The sequence below is a fragment of the Pyricularia oryzae genome, chromosome 7 (genome assembly GCF_000002495.2).
Source record: "Pyricularia oryzae 70-15 chromosome 7, whole genome shotgun sequence".
NCBI lineage: Eukaryota > Fungi > Ascomycota > Sordariomycetes > Magnaporthales > Pyriculariaceae > Pyricularia > Pyricularia oryzae.
The window spans coordinates 2051090-2069888 of NC_017854.1; the positions used below are offsets into that span (position 1 = coordinate 2051090).

An 18799-nucleotide genomic window follows, 5' to 3' on the forward strand; every position below is an offset into this window, starting at 1 on the left:
CCTTCCAGCGACTGGGCAATAGTATTGTCCATCTGCGAGTCTGGGACTTCCTCAGCATCTCGTCCCTCTTTCACCTTTGCCAATACTTGCCCAAAATGGGTTGGGCTGGTAGTGGATACTACATGGGGTGAATAAGCAACCTGCATATTTGGAGATTTGAGGCTGAGCTCCGGACAAGGGCTGAGTGGACTGGAGGTGCCGGGGATGCATCTAGCCGCCCAAGTTTTTCAGCATCTGGGTAACCTAGCCCCCAACCTTTTGACGAGAATAGACGGGGTGGATAGCCGAGCTTACGGAGTAATCGGGACCGAAACGGGAGCTGAAGATCAAAGGTTCAGGTACGATTGAGAATGGGGGTATGAAGGATTGATGCCATTTAATGAGAGAAATTGTGTTTACGAGGACACCAATGAGTTGCTCTGAAGCAAATAGGGTATGGGGTAAGGATACCGCAAAAATTGCAACCCTGAGCTTTGTATAACCCCACAGCGGTGCACATAAGAAGACCCCACGTCCTCGTTCCTCGAGATTGACGAACATGGGAATAGGATAAAGAAGGAAGATTCTTTTGACGCCGAATACATGTTCGCTTTCTTGTAGTGGACAGCTCACCTGCTGTCTTTCCTTACGCAGCCAATACAAGTCCCGCGAGAAATTCAAAAGAATAGCAAAAGATAATCGGCAAAGACGACTTGTAAAGAGAAGGGAAACAAAATCTGCATCGGTGAAGCCATCGTACTCCATACCATTGCAGATCACCAGTGCAGTGGGAGTGGAGAAACATGCCAGCCACACGAAGGGTTCTCTCGGTTGTGCGCTGAGTAAGACCCTTGTCAGAAATTCTGATGCCCTTGCCCTGTGAGACATTGCCAAAATGAATACGATAAAGATATATTCTCATACCTATACCGACAGTAAACCAGGAAGAATGGTTAAAACCCAGGGACAAGGTTGCTTGAGGAGAAAATGAGTTCGCGAGCGCGTGGTGCGACAACATTTCGCAAAATAAGAACGATCAAGCTCGTCGCAATTCAGAAATCTCAAGTCAGGCGAATGACAAAACCGCAGATCTAAGCCAAGGGGAATAAGATATAATTTCCAAAAAAAACGTCATATTGTCATTAAACCATGCTTCAGTTAGAATTTTGTGCCGGTTGTGTTATTGGCAGGCCATGCGTCAGCACGCCAAGGCCAAGTAACATGGAGCGGATGCTTAAACAACCAGACGTGTTTCCTACTCCAGTCCACGTTTGACATCTTTAGCCTTAAGCCCCTTCAAAGTCGGCTCAGGCCTTGGGTAAGGGCCTCGGCTTCCTAGAATATCGACGCTCTCCTTCATCTCGGTCCAGAAAGCGTTCAAGGGACGGCGGTTTGGCCAGTCCGTCTCCGTGTCCTCCACCTCCTTCATCGGCGTCATGACGACATCGGCACCGCGAATCCCAATGACACCGGCGCTTCTTGGGTCAGCCTTGACCTTTTCATGCGGCTTCGGACCATACTGCTCCAGGTGCTGGATACACTTGATGGCGAGCCTAACAGCCCTCGAGCGATCCATTGGAGAAGGTACGCCACCCTGTTGCACGTGACCAGGGATGCTGTCTCGAGCCTCGAATCTACCGTGAGCTTCTTCACGGAGGATATCGGCGATGAGCTTAGCGTTGTAAACGTTGCTGGCCTTCTCATTGACAAGGACAAGACGGCCTGCCCGTGACTGTCCCTTGTCATGCGCAAAGATCTCCTTGAGGTGGGCTACATCTGCAGCCAGCATGTCGAGGCTTATACCCTCCTCGGGGGTGTAGACAGCACTTGCGCCACAGGCCATGCCGGCCAAGGTAGCCAGGTAACCACATTTGCCACCCTGCGTCTCAATGACGAAGACACGTCGCCTTGTGGCCGCCGCGGACTGCTTGATCATGTCACTGTAGTCTACCAAGGCGTTCAGGGCCGTGTCGGAGCCAAGCGAGTACTCGGTACCCGGAACGTTGTTGGAAATGGTCGCTGGCAGCAAAGCCATGGGGATTCGGAGTGAAGGGTACTCCTCTTGTGCCCTCCGAAGCTCCGAAACGGCCTGGAAGGCCTCAAATCCGCCAATGACAAACAATGCATCAAAGCCGTACTGCCCAATTAGTTTCGCGATCAGTTCCATACCTGACTGGCTGGGCACTTCTCGGTTCGTGCCGATCTCTGATCCACCCCTGCTTGCCCATCCGTCCACCTCAAGTCGATCGAACGGCCGAACGGCGCCAAGGGGCTTGTCGCCATGATGCCTGGCGAATCCTGCAAAACCATTGTGAATAGCAATGGCCTCGTGACCCCGGGACTGACACCACAGTACACCGGCGCGGATGGCAGCATTCATGCCTCCTGCTGGAGCACCAACGTTGATGAAGGCAATTTTCATACGCTTATATGTTGTTAGCTGACCGAGAAAAGTCACAAGTTTGACAGAAACCAGGAATAGCGCTTACCTTCTCCTTTGGCAGAAGCAGGGCCGGTTCCGGCGTGGTCATGATTTGGAACGATTGGTACTGCTCTGCAAACTCGGAATCACGAAGCGACATGGCTTGGTCAAAATCTTGGGCCTCGATTGCTGTGGCCACCTTTTTCGTATCTTTCACTGCCTGCATTAAAGGCTTGCGGACAATCTTGTTTTCGTTGACAGCGATGAAGCAAGTCTCCGTCTCGGGCGTTGCCTCAATGACGGCCCTGACAGCCTCTACGCCCATCTGTGTGGCGATGATACGGTCGTAAGCAACCGCTCGTCCACCACGCTGGACGTGTCCTAGTGTAGTAATTCTTGTATCCAATGCCAGACCGTTCTTGTCTGCCAACAGATCCTTGACCTCCTCGGGTGTGATCTTCTTGCCATTGCGGTCATTGGCACCCTCGGCGATAATTACGATTGTCTTGCGCTTGCCCAGTTTTCGGTGCTGTATGAGAGTGTAAATTTAGCGACCGTCGACACCAGCTGCGAGGTTTTAGAGTCAAATGAACCAACCTTTTCCACTACGGCATACATCCCCTCCTTCCAGTTGCCCTCCTGAGGGTGCTCCGGGATGAAGATGAAGTCAGCACCAGTGGCAACTCCGGCGAGTAGTGCAAGCCATCCGCAATGCCTTCCCATGACCTCAATCACAAATGCACGGGAATGTGATGCAGCGGTGGCCTCGATGTAGTCGACCATCTCGCAAATTCGAGAGAGAGCCGAGTAGCAACCGATCGTTGCGTCCGTTCCAGACAGGTCATTGTCGATCGAGCCCACAAGTCCAACGATGTTGAGGTGCTTGTAAGGGGCAATCTGCTCCTCCTTCAGTTCACCTTTGCTTACAAGCTCCTCCAACAACGAAGGCCACTCGGCGCGGAACTTGTCGGCACCCGTTAGAGAACCGTCTCCACCGCAGATAATGAGTGCGTCGATGCCGTTAAGAACCATGTTCTTGGCCGCGGTGAGACGTCCGGGCCGCTCGTAGAACGCCATGCACCGTGCCGTACCAATCAGCGTTCCGCCCTCGGAGAGCCAGCCTCGGACGTCCTCTGCCTGCATTTGCCTGATGAAGTTTCCTCCCTGCACCAAGCCCTCGTATCCTTCATAAACACAGAATGCGTCGCAACCCAGATGTATGGACATGCGGACAATGGCGCGAACAGCTGCGTTCATGCCCGGGGCGTCGCCGCCGGACGTCATAACGGCGATTTTCTTTTTGGGCGCCATGATGAAATTACGTGTCTAGGAAGGTATTCGTATGCGTATGGCCTCTCGGTCGTTTCGTTTTTGCTCCTGACGAGGTCTACGGGGTATTTGTGAAAGAAAGAATACGGATTCTAGGTTGCTGGGGTAAAACAGTCAACGCAGTGCGCAAAAGAAAAGTTGGACACAAGAAGCCCAAGAGATCGTAGATGCAAGTATGGGCTGTGCCAAGAACGTGGCTGTCTGTTCAACAACTGGAGGGTGCTCCGAGCTGACGTCGGTGCCCCACGAATGGAATTGAAGAATAGGCTAACTATCTTATCGGCAGTCGCGCGGGGATCTCTTGACCAAGCTGCCAACACTGTGCGTGTGGCCTGATTTCTGACAATTTATTGGCTTCCATTGCGCCGGACAGGGCACAAGAGGGTGCCTGCCGCCGACCTGGGTCTGCGTGGGTAAGATTGTTGGGTCGCAAAAAAAAGTTTTGCGGGATTTACAATGGTAGTGGAACTTCATTGCGGCCATGATGAATTTTTCTATGAAACTATACCTGGACTGGAGGGGTGAGCCTTCCATTGATGGAGATGCTGATGACGAAACCTATTCCACAGTGGGTTTCCTGAATGCCCCTCAATGCCCGTACGTCAGAGCTCCGGACAAAAAGTCACCGCGTCATGGTAATTGAACATTTTTTTATTTTACAGTATATGTCTGATAGTAGCAACAAAGTATCGTCAATATGCCGTATCCAAGCTATGAATTTCATATCTGATACTCAATTGCATCAGCCAATGGCATTTCAATCGAATGAATTCAGCAAAATGAGGAATTGAGGCTCGTTATGGCGGGGTTGTGCTGGAGCTATGCGAAATCATAACTATTGTCTCAACTTCGGGTTGTTATCGTTATCAGACCATACCCACTATACAAGCCACAAGCCACCAGCCAGGCCCATTCATAGCCGTTAAAGATCGGCAAGGATCAACGACCTGCCAGCGCGTCGCGCCGAGTCCAAGCTTAATCCTCTCAAATGCGATTGCACAAAGCCACTCAGACATTTGATTGACCTGGATACAACTAGTTACACAGAACTCGGTAGGCTTGGCGGAGGATATTCGCAAGGTCGCGATGCCTCCACCTTCACCATTCTCTCTGCGGCCATGGCCAACCGGCGACAAGAAGCCCAAGACAATGGGCGAGTTCATCGCGCGGGCCAACGCCGGACCAGGCGGCTTTAGGAGTCTCAATGCCGATGACCTCCGGGCCCAGATCGAAGCTCGCAAGACAGGCACCACGCCCGTAGAGCCGAGCGCCGAAATGGAAATCGATGCGGCCAGCGACTCGGACGAAGAAGGAGACAATCAAACCATGACAACTGAGGCATTGAGAAAGGCTCGAGACGAAGTGCTGAAGAACATTGAGTATGCCTACCAGAGTACATCTTGTTCGGAAGGCAAATAACGAACACTAACGTATTTTCGTTCTTCTCAGAATTGCTCACCAAAGCGCTATGATGACCCAAGACTTGGTGTCCCTGCTGATGTCCAAAGAAAACCCCACGACGGCCAAGACAACCATATCTCCTCACATTGCCTCTCTCAAGTTAATTGGTACATTGGGTGCCGACAAGCTAGCTGCTCCCCAGGTGAACGCCGCTAGGATACTTGACGGCAAGACAATGGCTACGGGTTGGAAGCTTATTGAAGTTGACAAGACTGTCGACTCCGTTATGGTGGCTGCAACCCGGCTCCAAAAAGAAATTTCGCTTGAAACTGCATACTGGGCAGAGGTTCTTGGCGTCAGTGAGAAGGGCTGGTCCGTATGTCGCCTGCCGTATGAAAAACAAACCTTGGGCGTCAGATTTGGCTTTTCAGAGTGTACGGAAACCAATCATCTCCCGAATGGCATCAAAATCATAAACCGAGAAATTTTGCTAACTAGATGTATGGTGGCTTAGCGACCCCTGAGTTTCAAAAGAAGAACCTGGCTCCTATGCGACGAAAAGCTGACGGCTCTGTTGATCTCGCCGCGGCCAGTGTAGCACAGAGCCAACGGGTACGTGTATCGATTGAGAGGGATCAGACAATAGTTGGCCGCTCTGCCCTGCCGAGCCCAACTCCCCCTGACGCGCCACTCGAAGCTCGTGTTCTAGAGGCAAGAAACACCATTTTCCATCAAGAGCTATGGCATGAGATCAACCGGGAGGCCCGCACTCTTTTGGCTCACAACGTGCGTCTTGATGGTTCTACAGTTGTGGTCGAGATGGACAAGAGTACCAAAGCTGTGTTCAGTCTGGTCACACTTGGCGAGAATGAACCGGCGGCAAGCACAGGCAGCGACAGGTCTTCGGAGGACGTTCTTGCTGAGACTGTCAGTAGTGCGCTGAGCCTGCTCCTATCTCATGCACACCGTCTAAACATGCGTATGCGATCACAACCTGGTCCTCCGCATCTGCGGCGATCACGCCTTGGACAGCCGTACGCCTTGATCAAGGGAGTCATGGCATACTTGGAGTACGAGAATTCCGTTGGAAACGCCACTCGCTTTATGTCGGATCTCACTGTAGTCCTTCAATCTGCCGGCTACCCGCATGCATCCTACACGCTGACTGAGCCGTCCATCACAATCTCGAGCTCCTCTGCACGTCACGCGTCGTCCTCGGAGGCTCTTTTGAGCTCTCTCACTACCCCTCGGGAATTTCAGCTAGAGCTGACGATGACCCCTAAAGCGCGGGTGCTGATCAGCGGAACAACGATCCTTTATCCGAATCTTCTCACGAGTTACACCGTTAGGCTTTTGCCGCCCTCTGATGACGCAGACGCCCCAGAAGACGAGCCACCGCCATCCAATGTCTTGCGCACCTTGTTCCCACCAGCAGAATTTTACCCCAACTTCAGGGAGGTGATGCTGTGGATTGCAGGTGCTGTCCCGCGCGTTATGGCCGACGAAGCAGAGGAGTTTGCGTTCAAGCTTGCCAAGCTCACGCCTGTAGACTCGGAAGAGCGGCGTGACTTTGTAAAGTCAATAAGCGGCATCGCTGTGCATGGCACCCAGCCGGATCAATCTGATGTCAAATTCGAAATTCGTCTTTCGGGCATCGATCTGAAGAGCGGAGGAGGGCGAGAATCAGATGCAGAAAAAAGGCTATCAGGGCAATATACGCCTGAGTTGCATGTCTTTGGGAAATGGTCGGCACCGAGCGGCAATGGTGATGTTCTCCAACATGAGTGGATCTGGTCGGTGGATCGCAAGGAAAGCATGTCTCTGGAGGAGGTATATCAAGGACTTCTGAGGGGTGATCTTGTCCTGTGAGCAACTGATGTACCTAGCTAGTCTAATATGTTGTTGGGTCGCTAGGGGACCTTCTTAAACAATCAACCTCACAGTACAGTAATAGGGTTTATAGCCAATACAACGTTCTCAGTGCTAATGTCTCCTACGTATTTTGTTGACTCTGTCTCCAGCGGCTGCACTAAACAACTCTGGAATTCGCAACCTGATGTTAACTACCTAAGTAGGACATGCGCGTTTACGACGTCGAGCTGTTTGATCCACTCTGCCTTACGTAACGCCATTGCCCACCCAACAATGTACAGCTTCAACTTCCGGATTCAGAGATTTCATGATTGGGTCAGATTCAGGCTGGAAAAATGAGAAATATTTCAACCTCTCAAAAACAACATCACATTTTCCAATTACTGCGTTACTGGGAATTCCAAGCCAGAGGAATCGCCGTCTCGCAAGTCAGTTCAAAGCAGTAATAAACACAGAAGAAAAATATATTAAAAAGCCTCACGTCAACTATGGCAAGCAACGACGCATCAGGCCCAGTCACAGACTACGACAAATTCATGGTTGAGGGCTGGGGCAGCGTGCAAGAGTTCATGGCCGCCTTCAAGCTTCAGCCGGGCGACATGGCCAAGGCGCACCGGATCATTGACGAGATATGCGCGCCGCAGCCCGACGACGAGGATGTGGACGAGGATGGCGACGGCGCCATCGACTATGACAAGTTCATGAAGGACGGCTGGGGCTCCGCGGACAAGTTCTTGGCGGCGCACGGGTTGAAGGCGGGTGAGATGGACAAGGCTAGGAGGATCATCGATCAGATGTGCGCACCTGACGAGGATGAGTGAAGGGTGGTGGGTTTACTCTTGTTCTTTTGCATAAGAAGGCGATGATCGGAAACTACGATGCCCTGACATCACCCGAGCCGAGATGGGCTGCATTTACGCGCCGACTCGGGTGTGTACGCCGGTTGCGCTGATGCCATGATGCGTCCTGGTTTGAAACTCGGGTGTGACTACATGGACCTGGGACTTCAGGGCCTACACTCACAGTCTTGGGCTCATTCCACGTCCCAAGCTGTCGGCCACCATTTGGCTGCTCGAAGCCCAGAAAGAATCAGACACTTGAGCATAGAGTTGATCAATCTGCAGCAAGCCGCCTCCATTTGGGCATATCCAACCTTGTCAATTCCGGCCAGGGAATGTCAAAAACATAGAAGCAACCTCATTTAAAATGGAAATTATAAGTTCTTTCCATTCATTATGTTGATGCAAAGCAGCCTTCCTCGAAGTGTCGGGTGAGAGGAATATAGTCTCGCATCGGCGATATCTACTAGCACGATCCGATGGGTGGAACGAAGAAACTCCGCCGAGTCCAGGCGGGCAGGATTGTGTACCTTTTGCGCTGTTGAACGCCTCAATCTCCAGCAGCTACAAAGTAAAAAGCAACAACTGAAATTGGACAGAAATAGCCAATGGCAGTTTCTCCGTTGTCGGGCAGGCACCGGCCAGCAAAAACAGTGACCCCTCCCCCACCTTTTCTTTGGGCCCTGTGGGGCGTGCCTCAACAATCAGCAACCTTGCGTGGCAGGAATACTCGGTATCAACAGCCTACGCAATTTTGCAGCCATCTATCTGCAGCCACGCTATCAGCCAGGACTGCCTACGGAGTGTTTGTAAATCGGAACCGAGCTCTGCGTCGCAACATGGGACAGGATATCCAAAGGGGCTCATTCCTGCATGCGAAGATTGCCTGCAGGAGGGCTGGAGCTTCCCGGTGCTCGGCGACGTCAGGTCCGCTCAACGAACCTGGTTCAATCTGTCTGCCACAATAACCAGTAGCAAAAGTCAATTTTGGTTCATAGCTTGGCTAGGGTTCATCGTGCTCGATCTGATCACTGGACAGAGATTGATGCGCTGAGATTATCCTTTCTTCAGATGATGACTTCTCCCGGTGCCTTGCCTAAATCTGGTGTTACAAGGCCTAGGTTTAGTTCTAGGTAAGGTAGTCTAGGTGGTGTACTGTATGTAGGTGCATTCAAGAATGCCGACCAGCTGGCAGTTGGATTTGCTTCTCCACCCCGAATGTCCGTCCGAAATGGCCGGTCTCCAGGTCTTCTTCCCGCCCGCTTCCATCATCCTTTTCACTGTCCACAGGCCTTTTAAGTAGAACAACCACCGCAACCGGGGTACATTAGCGCGGCCTTCTTCTGCGCTCATTCCCATGCCCCTCAACCGCACCGCCCCGCAGTTCATTCTCAAGTCTTTGGTGTCGACTCTGCCAAGACCAAGCAACTTTGCACTCAAACAAGTCAATCTACACCTTCAATCCATCAAGAGACTATCTTCATACCCACCATCCAAAATGTCTGGCACAAGAGTTCACCGCGTCACCATGTTCAAGCTGCCCAACCCGGAGGACCAGCAGAAGCTCCTGGCGGCTTACGAGCAGTTGGCCAAGACTCAGTCCAAGGTAAGGCACATGATATGGACATGTTTCCTCACTTTTGCCCAACTACACAACCATAGAGCTTGATTGTTGACAAGAGGCTTTTATTCCTCGTTTCAGGATGGCAAGCCATACATCCTGTCCCTCTGCGCAGGCGCGGCAGCCGACGATGCCAGGGCGCAGGGCTACACCATCGTGGCCAAGAGCGAGTTTGCCAGCGAGGAAGACATGAAGTACTATGACACGGAGTGCCAGGCCCACGGTGAGCTCAAGAAGACGGCCCACGGCCTCACCTTGGCCGACAAGCCCTTGACTGTCTACTTTTCGGGCTCGCCGCAGCTGTCTGTCTAAGTATATGGGAGAAAGCTCGGTCACTGACAGAAGCCAAGCTGGATGTTTTATTTTTTTCTTCAGGAGTGTGACTATTCTCAATGGAATTTGTGTATTCTCTCTCTTTTCAGGATAGGAATCATTTCTCTGAATATGCATTCATCTCGAAAAGTCACCCTGTTGTTTTGTAGTCTCACTCTTTTGCCGTTGCGTTTTGAATGAAAAACACAACATGATTGCGCTAATATGGCTGTTAGTCACACATTCTCATGGGTGCTTAAAAGTATCAGACTTCACCGAGAGGGGATACTTTTTGCTCAAGCAGAGAGCCAAACTGACCAAGAAATACAGCACAGAAACTGACCAATCGTGCAGGATTCCAAGATCACAAGGCAACCCGAGCAAGATGAGCACTACCAATGATTTCGGGGCAGGCGGTATTTTCGACGAGCCCACCCTCGAGGAGCTCAAAGCGGTGGGCATGAGACAAACCGCACTTTGCAAGGAGTGGCTCGAACAGTTCGACCTCGAAACCGCAACCACTCGCACCCATGCTCTGGCGAAAATCGAAACCTGGACCGTCAAGGAAATGCAGGATCGGGAGGAGGCTCTGTCCAAGCTGAACCGGCTCGTCGCGCAGAGTTGCCAGGGTCGCGAGGCACTGAGCCGTGAGGAACAGGCCAAAGTGGACGAGCTGCGGGAGCTGATCCGCAAGGACGAGGCCAGGACCTTCGCCCTCATGCTGCAGTTCCTCAAAGATACGAGGGAGTGGTCTTTGAACGGCCTGGCGAATGCCGGGAGGGTTGAAACGGAATTGGAGGCCATCTCGTTTGCGATGGACATTCTCGACAAAAAGGGTCTGGAAGCCGTGAATGAGCACCCCCGTGGCAATCATGTCGGTGATTTGTTTGCTTCATGGGATCAGGATGTCAAGATGAGCAGGCTGGGGCTGTCTCTTTGCAGACACTACGAGTCTATGGGCTTGCCCCGAAGGGTCCCTCATCCGGACATGGAGAAGGGAAGAGGTGATGTTCGTGAATGATTGGAGGTTGAATTTGGTACCACTGCTGAGACTGTAGCCCTAGCGAAAGCTGCAACCAAATATGAACAGCCGGCCTTGATGAAAAACCGTCCAAGCCAGAAAGCCAACACAGCCCGTACTCTTTGTATCATACCCCCCTACCCCCCTGAAGCAAAACATCACACTCGACAAAGCCTCCCGTTCTGCGTAGGAACCCACTCCCTCTGGCCCGTGACAGTCCACTCCTCGGATCCAACGCCCTGCGGGACGTAGAACAGCCCATCCGGATCCAGCTCCTTCTTCAGCTTCAGCAGCCTCCCATAATTCTCACCCCAAAACGAATCCTGCCAGTCCGGCTCGTTGATGTCGCTCTCGCTGAGATACGCCCCGGACCCGGGACTGGCGTCCCTCAGACCCTGAACCCAATCCGTCGTGAGCACCTCGCTGGCGCGGGCGTTGGCCTCCCAGAACTCGTCCCCCTCGCCCGCCCAGCTGGTTCCCAGAATAAAAAAGCCGTACGCGGCGCGGTAGGCCGGGTTGACGGCGTTGGGGCCGGCGACGGACGCGCCGCCGACCTTGATGTTGTAGCCGACCAAAAAGGCGCCCGACTCGACGGCGTGCCGCACCGCCGCCGCGGTGGCGTCGAGCTTGTCCGCGTCGGCAAAGTTGGCGCGCGGGAGGAGCCGCGACCCGGCGTGGCCGTCGGGGCGGGCGACTTCGTCGAGCGGGAAGTTTGCCACCCAGGCCGTGTGGACGCTGGGGAACTCGGTGATGTTGGGCGTCGCGGTGATGTTGAGGTCGGCGAGGTCGGCGAGCCACGGCTCGACGAGGGCTTCGAGCTGGGCGCGGGTGTGGTTGGCGCCCCAGAGGGGTTGGAGGATGAAGGAGGTGACGGCGGTGGTTGGGTCTTTGGTCATGAAGAAGTAGCTCATGGTTCCTGCGTCGGCCAAGGTGACATAGTGTGACATGAAGGCTTTGATGCCGGCCCAAAAGGTGTCGCGTGGGAGATCTGGGCCGGTGGAGAGGGCAAGGGTCATTGTGGTCGTGGTCAGTTTTGGATGGGCGACGACAATGATGGATGTCACCACGCCAAAGGTACCTCCGCCGCCACCACGGAGGGCCCAGAAAAGCTCGGGATTTTGGGTCTGGCTGGCGGTGGTGAATGTGCCGTTGGGTAGGACCACCTCCATGGAGAGCACCTGGTCTGCTCCCATCCCGTACATGCTGGTCAACATGGAGTGTCCACCTCCAGCGGTGTAGCCACCTGCGACTCCGACGGTCTACAAGAGTAGGTCGGTTCAGCTTTTGTTCAAGTATCGACATGTTTCCTGGAAATACAAGACAAAAGTGAGAAAACTTACCCAGCACAGCCCACCAACTACCGAAACCCCCTCCTTCTCGGCTGCTTCGTAGATCTGGTACACCATGACGCCAGCACCGAGCTTGAAGGCCGGCCCCTGATAATCACCATAGTCGTAGTCCTTGATAAAAACAATATCATCCAGGTTGTGCGTCCAGATGGACAAGGCACCCGCCCCCATAGACTTTGCAGCAAAGTCGTGCCCCGTGTTCTTGATCACGAAACGCACGTTGGTGTCGCGCGCAAATTTCATAGCCAGCTGAATGTGCTCCACGCTGCTGACGTTGACCGAGTATGAGGCATACCCGCCGAGGGTGCAATTGTCATTCCCGATGCTGCGTTCAGTCGGTAGGCAGGTGAGGCCTTGGTAGAGTGGCCAGATGGGCGAGGTTGGATGTGAGACGCTGCCAGTAGTCGGCACAGTTAGCTTGCGAGACAAAAAAAGATCTGCCACTGTCGGCTATAGGGGCTGAACTCAATGGACCTACTGTAGGTTGGGATTCATCCACGCGTCCCCAATCCTTTGGCACTCGACTGGGTCATACTGCGGCCATTCAGGATCGCAAGCGGCAGCCAGGGGTACAGTCTTGATCAAAGCACCACCCGTAATGGAGTCTAACTGATCCCAAGCCTCCTGGCTTGGATAATCGACATCTCCCGGATAGACTTTGCAGTCCCCCGAGCCACTTGCACGCTTGGCCTTGTCGGTGGCTTCGAGAGCGTCGAGCCTCGATCGTCCAAGGTGGACAGCCTCCCATTCAAAGAGCGGCGCTTCTCGCTTGATCGCAGAACCAGATACTGAACTCGCCGAGACGACTTTGCTCCTCATTACTGCCGTTAGAACAAGTTTCTCAAACGACAACTGACCAAGTATGGACTTTTCACCATCTCACCTTGACTCAGGTCTAAGAAGACGGTAGCAAGGACACCAAGCTTTCTGAACATAGTGGGAGCCATCGCGGCTTGACCCTTGGTGGCGAAAACAGAAGGAGTCGTACTTTGTATGCGCACCCCAGAGAGAACCGTGGCTGCTCTGGGGAAAAGGGCGAGATGCGGGTCTAAACCAAACCAACTACCTGTCCATCATATATATCGTTGCTCCCCTTCATCTCCCCACAACCCCTTTCGCCACACGGCATCATCGAGTCGTTTGTCGTGCAGCGGTTCACTGTCCATCATATGCGATGCAACGCAGTGCTATCCCTTGCCATTGGAAGCTTGGCATGTTTTTGTCTCGACAAGGTAACCTCAGGACTGCAATGTAAGCTTATGCTCGGCGGATGTAATTTTCTTTCTTTCTCTTCTCCGCCCGGCAGGTCTTGATAGGAGTTGAAGAATGCATTCAGGGTGTCAAGCAAATTGGCAGGTAATTGGCTGTGTTTTAGCGGCTTTTTGATAAACAGTACCACAACATAAAATCGGGAGTTGGATTAGCATCTAGGCTTGGGAGGGATATTGATGGAGAAGTTGTAGTGAGGCACGGGACAAACCACTGGGCGAAAAGAATGGTAGCACAAGGAATGGAAAAATCTGTTTTGCAGAGCAAATTTTGCAAACGGAAATAGCAAAGAAGCTGGAGAACGAACAACAGGTGTAGCTCCTTCCTACCAAAGCCAGACAAGTCAGCCAATAGGAACTTGCACGTTCTAGACCCTATTCTGGTGCTGGATATGCCCAAAATAAATAGTTGACCACACCGACTGCAGTGCGGTACTCGACCGGTTGCATCGGCGACGCTGGGCGACGGAGCATGCAGGCCGAGTTCACCTACCCCCGTTGCCCCCAGCATAGGAGCTTGTAGCGTACTCCGGTTCCGCAATTGGAACGGCAGCTATTTACACTTCAGGCCACCCAAGACTGCGGTCAAGGTGAACATAATATCCCATCCCACCTGTATAATCACTCTGACATCTCCCTAGTTATTCTAGGCGTAGTAATAGCATAATTACAATATAAGCTATCGGCAGGTAGAAAGCATGGGGAAAGTGCATGAATTTGCTCGTATTGTAGTATTTATGTACAGTAGTGTACCGTAAGTCGGTGCCCTGCTGTAAAAGGGGTGGGATTTAAAATGGGCCCCAAATATTCCATCGTGAACGCAATCACCATGCTTCCTTCCAAAAGCTTTGCAGAAGGCTCTACAGGACTGGCTGAACAATCAGTGTATTTATCCTCCCTATTTCCCCGGACTTGGCGCATTCATTCCGTCCTGAAGATCCCATTGTCAAGGCTCGTTTCTCGACGTGGCTCGTATTTGCGGATTAAAATCGCAGATCATGCTGTCTGCCCGCGCACTTGACATCCTTGACATTGAAGCTTGGCACAAAACCTCGTTCCTGCAATGTCACCTTCCCAAAGCGTCCCCATCTCCCATGCCTTGGAAGTGTTCATCAACAAAAAAAGAAGAAACAAAGTTCCACATCACATAACTGTGACTGGTATATCCGTCCTTCAAGAGCCATGCATCGGTCTTCAATCCAGCTCTCTTCACCTCCAGCGATATTTCGCTGCTGCATGTCAAGAAGATGCGATCCTCGGCAATCCTAACCACAGCCATCCACCTTTGCGGTGTGTATGCGCTGAGCCGCCGCGATGAAATTGTGGAACAGGCAGCCGCAAGGACAGCAAACCAGTATATTGTCGAATATAAAACGGTACGCGCCAAGAAGTCGTCTCTCTGCTTCTTCAAAGTCCTTCTAGCCGAACTTATCCTTGCCAGCCGAATAAACGAGAGCCCGCTAACCAAAGTCGTCGTTTCTAGAGCGAACTCGCCGCTCGCGATGTAGAGGCATCTCTCACCTCGCTCGAAGGCATCGCGGTCCGCAGCTCATTCGACAGCCCCATCTTCCAAGGAGCCAGTGTGGAGGTCGCTGATGGTCTCGACGTCAAGGGCCTCGCGGCGCTGCCAAACGTCGCGCGCGTGTGGCGGAACGAGATCGTCGCGCTTGAGGAGGCCGCGCCGGGTGAGTTCTTCCCCGACGATGCCGCCGCCATCAAGTATGACGTCTACTCAGCCACCGGGGTCGACAGGCTTCACGCAGCCGGTATCCTTGGCCAAGGTGTCAAGGTCGGCTTCATTGACACTGGTGTTGCGTACAGACACCCTGCAGTATGTATACCTACCTTATGTTGTTGCATCATTATTCTCGATGTGGACCAGAAATTAACTCCCACGGAAGCTCGGTGGTGGCTTTGGCCCTGGCTTCAAGGTTGCCGGAGGCTGGGATTTTGTGGGCAATGGAGCATACCCGTCGGACCCGAAGAAGCCCGATGCCGATCCAGACGACCAGAGAGGCCATGGAACTCACGTCGCCGGGATTGTCGCCGGTGCAGGCAAGGCTTGGACCGGTGTAGCCCCCAACGCTACCATCTTTGCCTACAAGGTAATGGGCACACTGGACGTGACCGACGTGGAGACACTCGTCGAAGCCCTGCTGCGGGCCTATGACGACGGAATGGACGTCATCACCATCAGCATTTCGACCCCGGCCGGCGGTGGCTTTGCAGATATTGCCTGGGCCGAGGTGGCATCTCGAATCGTGGAGCAAGGAACCGTGGTCACCATGTCTGCCGACAACAGAGGTGACCGAGGCTTATTCTGGATCGGAGACGGGGCTTCGGGCCGCAACGTGATTGCCGTGGCTTCTGTCGATGCCAACTCGAGTGCATCGGCCGGCTTTGCTCTTGACTTTCACGCAGCGGATGGAACCAAGAAGAGTGTTGTTTCAGGATATATCGGAGCTCCTAAATACTGGCCATCTACGATCCGCGACTGGCCCGTGATCCCAATGAACTTCAACACCAGCGATCCTGCAGACGGATGCCAACCGTACCCCACTGGCACGCGGAATCTTACAAACACAATCCCCCTCATCCGCCGTGGAACCTGCAAGTTTGCAGTTAAGCTTGGCCATCTCGGCGCCCTAGGTGCTCAATATGTCATGATATACAACAACGACGACCCACTTCTCGATCCGGCCACCGACGACGCCAAACAGACCATGGGATTGGTGACCGCCGAGACAGGCAAAGCCATCATCGAAGCCGTGCAGGCCGGAGGCAACGTAACTGCCAGCTTCACGCTCGACCCCGAATCCCCCGTGGGCATGCCAAACCCGTCCGGAGGCCGCCCCAGCATCTTCACCTCGTGGGGCCCACTGTACGACCTGACCCCGAAGCCCGAGATCGCCGCGCCCGGCGGGCTCATCTTCAGCACGTACCTCAACGGCGGCTATCTGCAGATGAGCGGCACCAGCATGGCGACCCCCTACGTCGCGGCCACGGCGGCCCTCTACATTGGCGTCCATGGCGGCGGGGATAGGTCGAGTCGACCGACTGGGTTCGCAGCCCAGGTGCGCAGGAGGATAATCACAAGCGGCGTGGCGCTGCCCTGGTCCGACGGCAGCGAGACAGACTTTGGCATGGCGGCGAGCGTGGCGCAGGTGGGTAATGGACTGGTCAATGCCTACAAGGTCGTCAAGTACGACACGGTGGTTGACTCGGAGCCCCTGGCTCTCAAGGATACTGCCAACTTCAAGGGGGAGCAGAAGATGGTGGTGCGAAATGGTGGTAGCTCCACCGTGACATATACCGTGTCCATGTCTGCAGCTGGGGGCTTTGAGATGTTTAATGCCCAGGGCCAGGTGAAAAAGTTTACCGAGATCAGCCCCCTTGCCATGGAGGTGGACGCCCAGGTGCCTGAACCTTTTGTGCTACAGGCTGGGGAGGAAAAGATCATCACGTATGCTTGCGTCTGTTGATTCTCGCTATTGTGGAGCTCATTCACTAACAATGTCAATCTTTAGTGTAACATTCGCCAATCCATCCAGCAAGGGATGGAACGCAAAAGCGCTGCCTACTTACAACGGCAAGGTTTTGATCTCTGGCAGCAACGGCGAGCAGCTGTCTGTTCCGTACCTTGGTAAGTTTCCTTTCTTGCGTATCGACCACCAAACATCAACTCTCCCGCAGTGCTAACTGTGTTCGCCGTCCCCAGGCATGGCATCTGACCTCGAAGCCGAGATGAACCCTATCTGGGCGACGGGCTTCCCTTTTTCCAAGTCGGGCACGGGATTTGTAGATATTAAAGACAAGGCCTACTACACGTTCAACCTCAGCCGCACCACCCAAGACTTCCCCAAGATCTTCACCAGCCTTCGGTACGGATCCGATCAAGTGCGGTGGGATGTAAGTTGTCCTCTTTCTATCGCGTTTGATCACAAGAAATGGCAAAAAGTCTGGATAGAAGCTGAATAATAGCAACTCAAACATAGATCTTCGAGGCTGGATGGACCGAAACCAGCTGGACATGGCCCCTCGTCCCCGGCACGGGCGGCTACATCGGCCCCGTCGCCGAGTGGACGCAGGATGCCAACTACATCCCGGGACAGCACAATGCTAGCCTCGTCACGCCGCTCCCGCGGCCCGCCGGCGACCGCCACGCGGCCGGCCAATTCTTTTGGCTCGGGAAGCTGAGCCACAATGGATCTCAGATCGCGCCGGGCAACTACACGTATGTGGTCTCTTTCTATTCCCCCTAACTGTTTTCTTTTCAACGCTCGACTGACATGGCCTTTTCCCTTATTTTCTGTAGTATGCGCTTCGCCGCCCTCCGACCCTTTGCCGACCCAGCAAAGTCTGAGTCGTGGAGCTTATTCAAGACGCCTGAGATACAGGTGCGGCCTTGTCCTGGGTGTGTCGATTTGCCCTAACCGAATGAGACTTTGTATGATGTATATACTGGTAATTGGTGTTTCAGGGACATAAATATAGCCACGATATACAGCAAACAAAAGAGATGCTCCCCCAGAAGCAGTAACCGCGTGGATGTTGGCGCCCCGATCGAGAAGCGCTTTGGTGGTGCCGACGTGGCCATACTCAGCAGCACGTATTCGTGTAGAAAGCCCTCTGCATAGCTCTCACAATTCCAAATCGAACTCATTTCTAAGTTAGATCTCAAAAAAAATTTCAGTCCTGCTTTGATCAGATAATATCTTTAGGGGGTTGTGGTGACAGATCCACATGGCGCGGGAAAGTTCTTCGAGAAAATCTTTCCGGCTCGAGCCGTGCTTCTCGGCCCCATCACTGTGGAATAAAATGTGTCGGTTTGCATACCATACGAAAGGCAGTCTGTCGGTCGGGTGTCATCGCCGACCAAGCCGAAATCTTTGCGCCGAGACGAGACAGGCTTGCTCTGAACCAACAAGAAAATCACGAAACAAGCGGCCTCACGCCTGAACGATAAGTTCCCAAGCCAGTAAGATGACGCTTTGTCTGACTGGTTGATGACCAGAAAGGTGACTGGGAGTGCTTTTTCGAGCGTGCAAAACACTCCCAATTGGTGTGTACCTATGTGGCCAAGTAGAATTGGGCGGCAAACAAACGGCGTGATTGACTGGCCATCCATCATGATTGCGGCCAACAAAGCATGCATACAGCGACCTGCTATGCAGCAGTCTTAAAGAAGTTGCCGATGGATGATTCAAGCCAATGGGGTTATCGAGTTGGTCGCACTGCATCATGTTGGCGATGCGGGAGGCCCTCCATCTGTGGCCCTCCGCCTCTATGCGAGGCTCTGAGAGTAACAACTCTTGGCGGGATGCCTACGGGTACCTACCTATCTGGGTGGTAGGCAGAATTTCCACGTTACGGGCTACTACGGTCA

The 18799-nt window shown here is 53.3% G+C and overlaps 7 protein-coding genes across 7 annotated transcripts; 5 read left to right on the forward strand and 2 right to left on the reverse strand.

The window, feature by feature from the left end:
* Window positions 1-333: 333 nt before the first annotated feature.
* Window positions 334-4088, reverse strand: MGG_02653 (6-phosphofructokinase). Its single transcript, XM_003721083.1, has 3 exons — window positions 2999-4088; window positions 2469-2930; window positions 334-2404 (listed from the first exon to the last, which is right to left on the reverse strand). Exons 1-3 carry the CDS (start codon window positions 3710-3712, stop codon window positions 1235-1237), a joined length of 2346 nt encoding a protein of 781 aa, XP_003721131.1. The 5' UTR covers window positions 3713-4088; the 3' UTR covers window positions 334-1234.
* Window positions 4089-4380: 292 nt separating this feature from the next.
* Window positions 4381-7116, forward strand: MGG_12636 (uncharacterized protein). The gene is made up of 3 exons (XM_003721084.1): window positions 4381-5109; window positions 5180-5565; window positions 5646-7116. Exons 1-3 carry the CDS (start codon window positions 4817-4819, stop codon window positions 6998-7000), a joined length of 2034 nt encoding a protein of 677 aa, XP_003721132.1. The 5' UTR covers window positions 4381-4816; the 3' UTR covers window positions 7001-7116.
* A 206-nt stretch (window positions 7117-7322) lies between these two features.
* On the forward strand, window positions 7323-8236 carry MGG_12637 (uncharacterized protein). The gene has a single exon (XM_003721085.1). It carries the CDS (start codon window positions 7492-7494, stop codon window positions 7822-7824), a length of 333 nt encoding a protein of 110 aa, XP_003721133.1. The 5' UTR covers window positions 7323-7491; the 3' UTR covers window positions 7825-8236.
* Window positions 8237-9074: 838 nt separating this feature from the next.
* On the forward strand, window positions 9075-10015 carry MGG_02651 (uncharacterized protein). The gene is made up of 2 exons (XM_003721086.1): window positions 9075-9448; window positions 9545-10015. The coding sequence occupies exons 1-2, from the start codon at window positions 9200-9202 to the stop codon at window positions 9773-9775; spliced, it is 480 nt and encodes a 159-aa protein (XP_003721134.1). The 5' UTR covers window positions 9075-9199; the 3' UTR covers window positions 9776-10015.
* Window positions 10016-10051: 36 nt separating this feature from the next.
* Window positions 10052-10903, forward strand: MGG_18004 (uncharacterized protein). The gene has a single exon (XM_003721087.1). It carries the CDS (start codon window positions 10161-10163, stop codon window positions 10794-10796), a length of 636 nt encoding a protein of 211 aa, XP_003721135.1. The 5' UTR covers window positions 10052-10160; the 3' UTR covers window positions 10797-10903.
* Window positions 10904-10954: 51 nt separating this feature from the next.
* Window positions 10955-13213, reverse strand: MGG_02650 (FAD binding domain-containing protein; the record flags this gene model as incomplete). Its single annotated transcript, XM_003721088.1, has 4 exons — window positions 13029-13213; window positions 12624-12951; window positions 12137-12539; window positions 10955-12055 (listed from the first exon to the last, which is right to left on the reverse strand). Exons 1-4 carry the CDS (start codon window positions 13090-13092, stop codon window positions 10955-10957), a joined length of 1896 nt encoding a protein of 631 aa, XP_003721136.1. The 5' UTR covers window positions 13093-13213.
* A 1313-nt stretch (window positions 13214-14526) lies between these two features.
* On the forward strand, window positions 14527-18149 carry MGG_02649 (uncharacterized protein). The gene is made up of 7 exons (XM_003721089.1): window positions 14527-14789; window positions 14897-15244; window positions 15315-16876; window positions 16941-17056; window positions 17132-17322; window positions 17409-17647; window positions 17729-18149. The coding sequence occupies exons 1-7, from the start codon at window positions 14661-14663 to the stop codon at window positions 17844-17846; spliced, it is 2703 nt and encodes a 900-aa protein (XP_003721137.1). The 5' UTR covers window positions 14527-14660; the 3' UTR covers window positions 17847-18149.
* The last annotated feature ends 650 nt before the right edge of the window (window positions 18150-18799 follow it).

Excerpts from the sequence above, each read along its gene's own strand:
- MGG_18004 (XM_003721087.1), top strand. The coding sequence starts at position 10,161 with ATGAGCACTACCAATGATTTCGGGGCAGGCGGTATTTTCGACGAGCCC.
- MGG_12637 (XM_003721085.1), top strand. The coding sequence starts at position 7,492 with ATGGCAAGCAACGACGCATCAGGCCCAGTCACAGACTACGACAAATTC.
- MGG_02651 (XM_003721086.1), top strand. The coding sequence starts at position 9,200 with ATGCCCCTCAACCGCACCGCCCCGCAGTTCATTCTCAAGTCTTTGGTG. Across the intron at positions 9,449-9,544 it reads TGGCCAAGACTCAGTCCAAG|GATGGCAAGCCATACATCCT; the intron begins GTAAGGCACATG and ends TCCTCGTTTCAG.
- MGG_12636 (XM_003721084.1), top strand. The coding sequence starts at position 4,817 with ATGCCTCCACCTTCACCATTCTCTCTGCGGCCATGGCCAACCGGCGAC. Across the intron at positions 5,110-5,179 it reads GAAGTGCTGAAGAACATTGA|AATTGCTCACCAAAGCGCTA; the intron begins GTATGCCTACCA and ends CGTTCTTCTCAG. Across the intron at positions 5,566-5,645 it reads CAGATTTGGCTTTTCAGAGT|CGACCCCTGAGTTTCAAAAG; the intron begins GTACGGAAACCA and ends ATGGTGGCTTAG.
- MGG_02649 (XM_003721089.1), top strand. The coding sequence starts at position 14,661 with ATGCGATCCTCGGCAATCCTAACCACAGCCATCCACCTTTGCGGTGTG. Across the intron at positions 14,790-14,896 it reads ATATTGTCGAATATAAAACG|AGCGAACTCGCCGCTCGCGA; the intron begins GTACGCGCCAAG and ends CGTCGTTTCTAG. Across the intron at positions 17,323-17,408 it reads CCGATCAAGTGCGGTGGGAT|ATCTTCGAGGCTGGATGGAC; the intron begins GTAAGTTGTCCT and ends ACTCAAACATAG.
- MGG_02653 (XM_003721083.1), bottom strand. The coding sequence starts at position 3,712 with ATGGCGCCCAAAAAGAAAATCGCCGTTATGACGTCCGGCGGCGACGCC. Across the intron at positions 2,931-2,998 it reads TGTATGCCGTAGTGGAAAAG|CACCGAAAACTGGGCAAGCG; the intron begins GTTGGTTCATTT and ends ACTCTCATACAG. Across the intron at positions 2,405-2,468 it reads TGCTTCTGCCAAAGGAGAAG|CGTATGAAAATTGCCTTCAT; the intron begins GTAAGCGCTATT and ends ACAACATATAAG.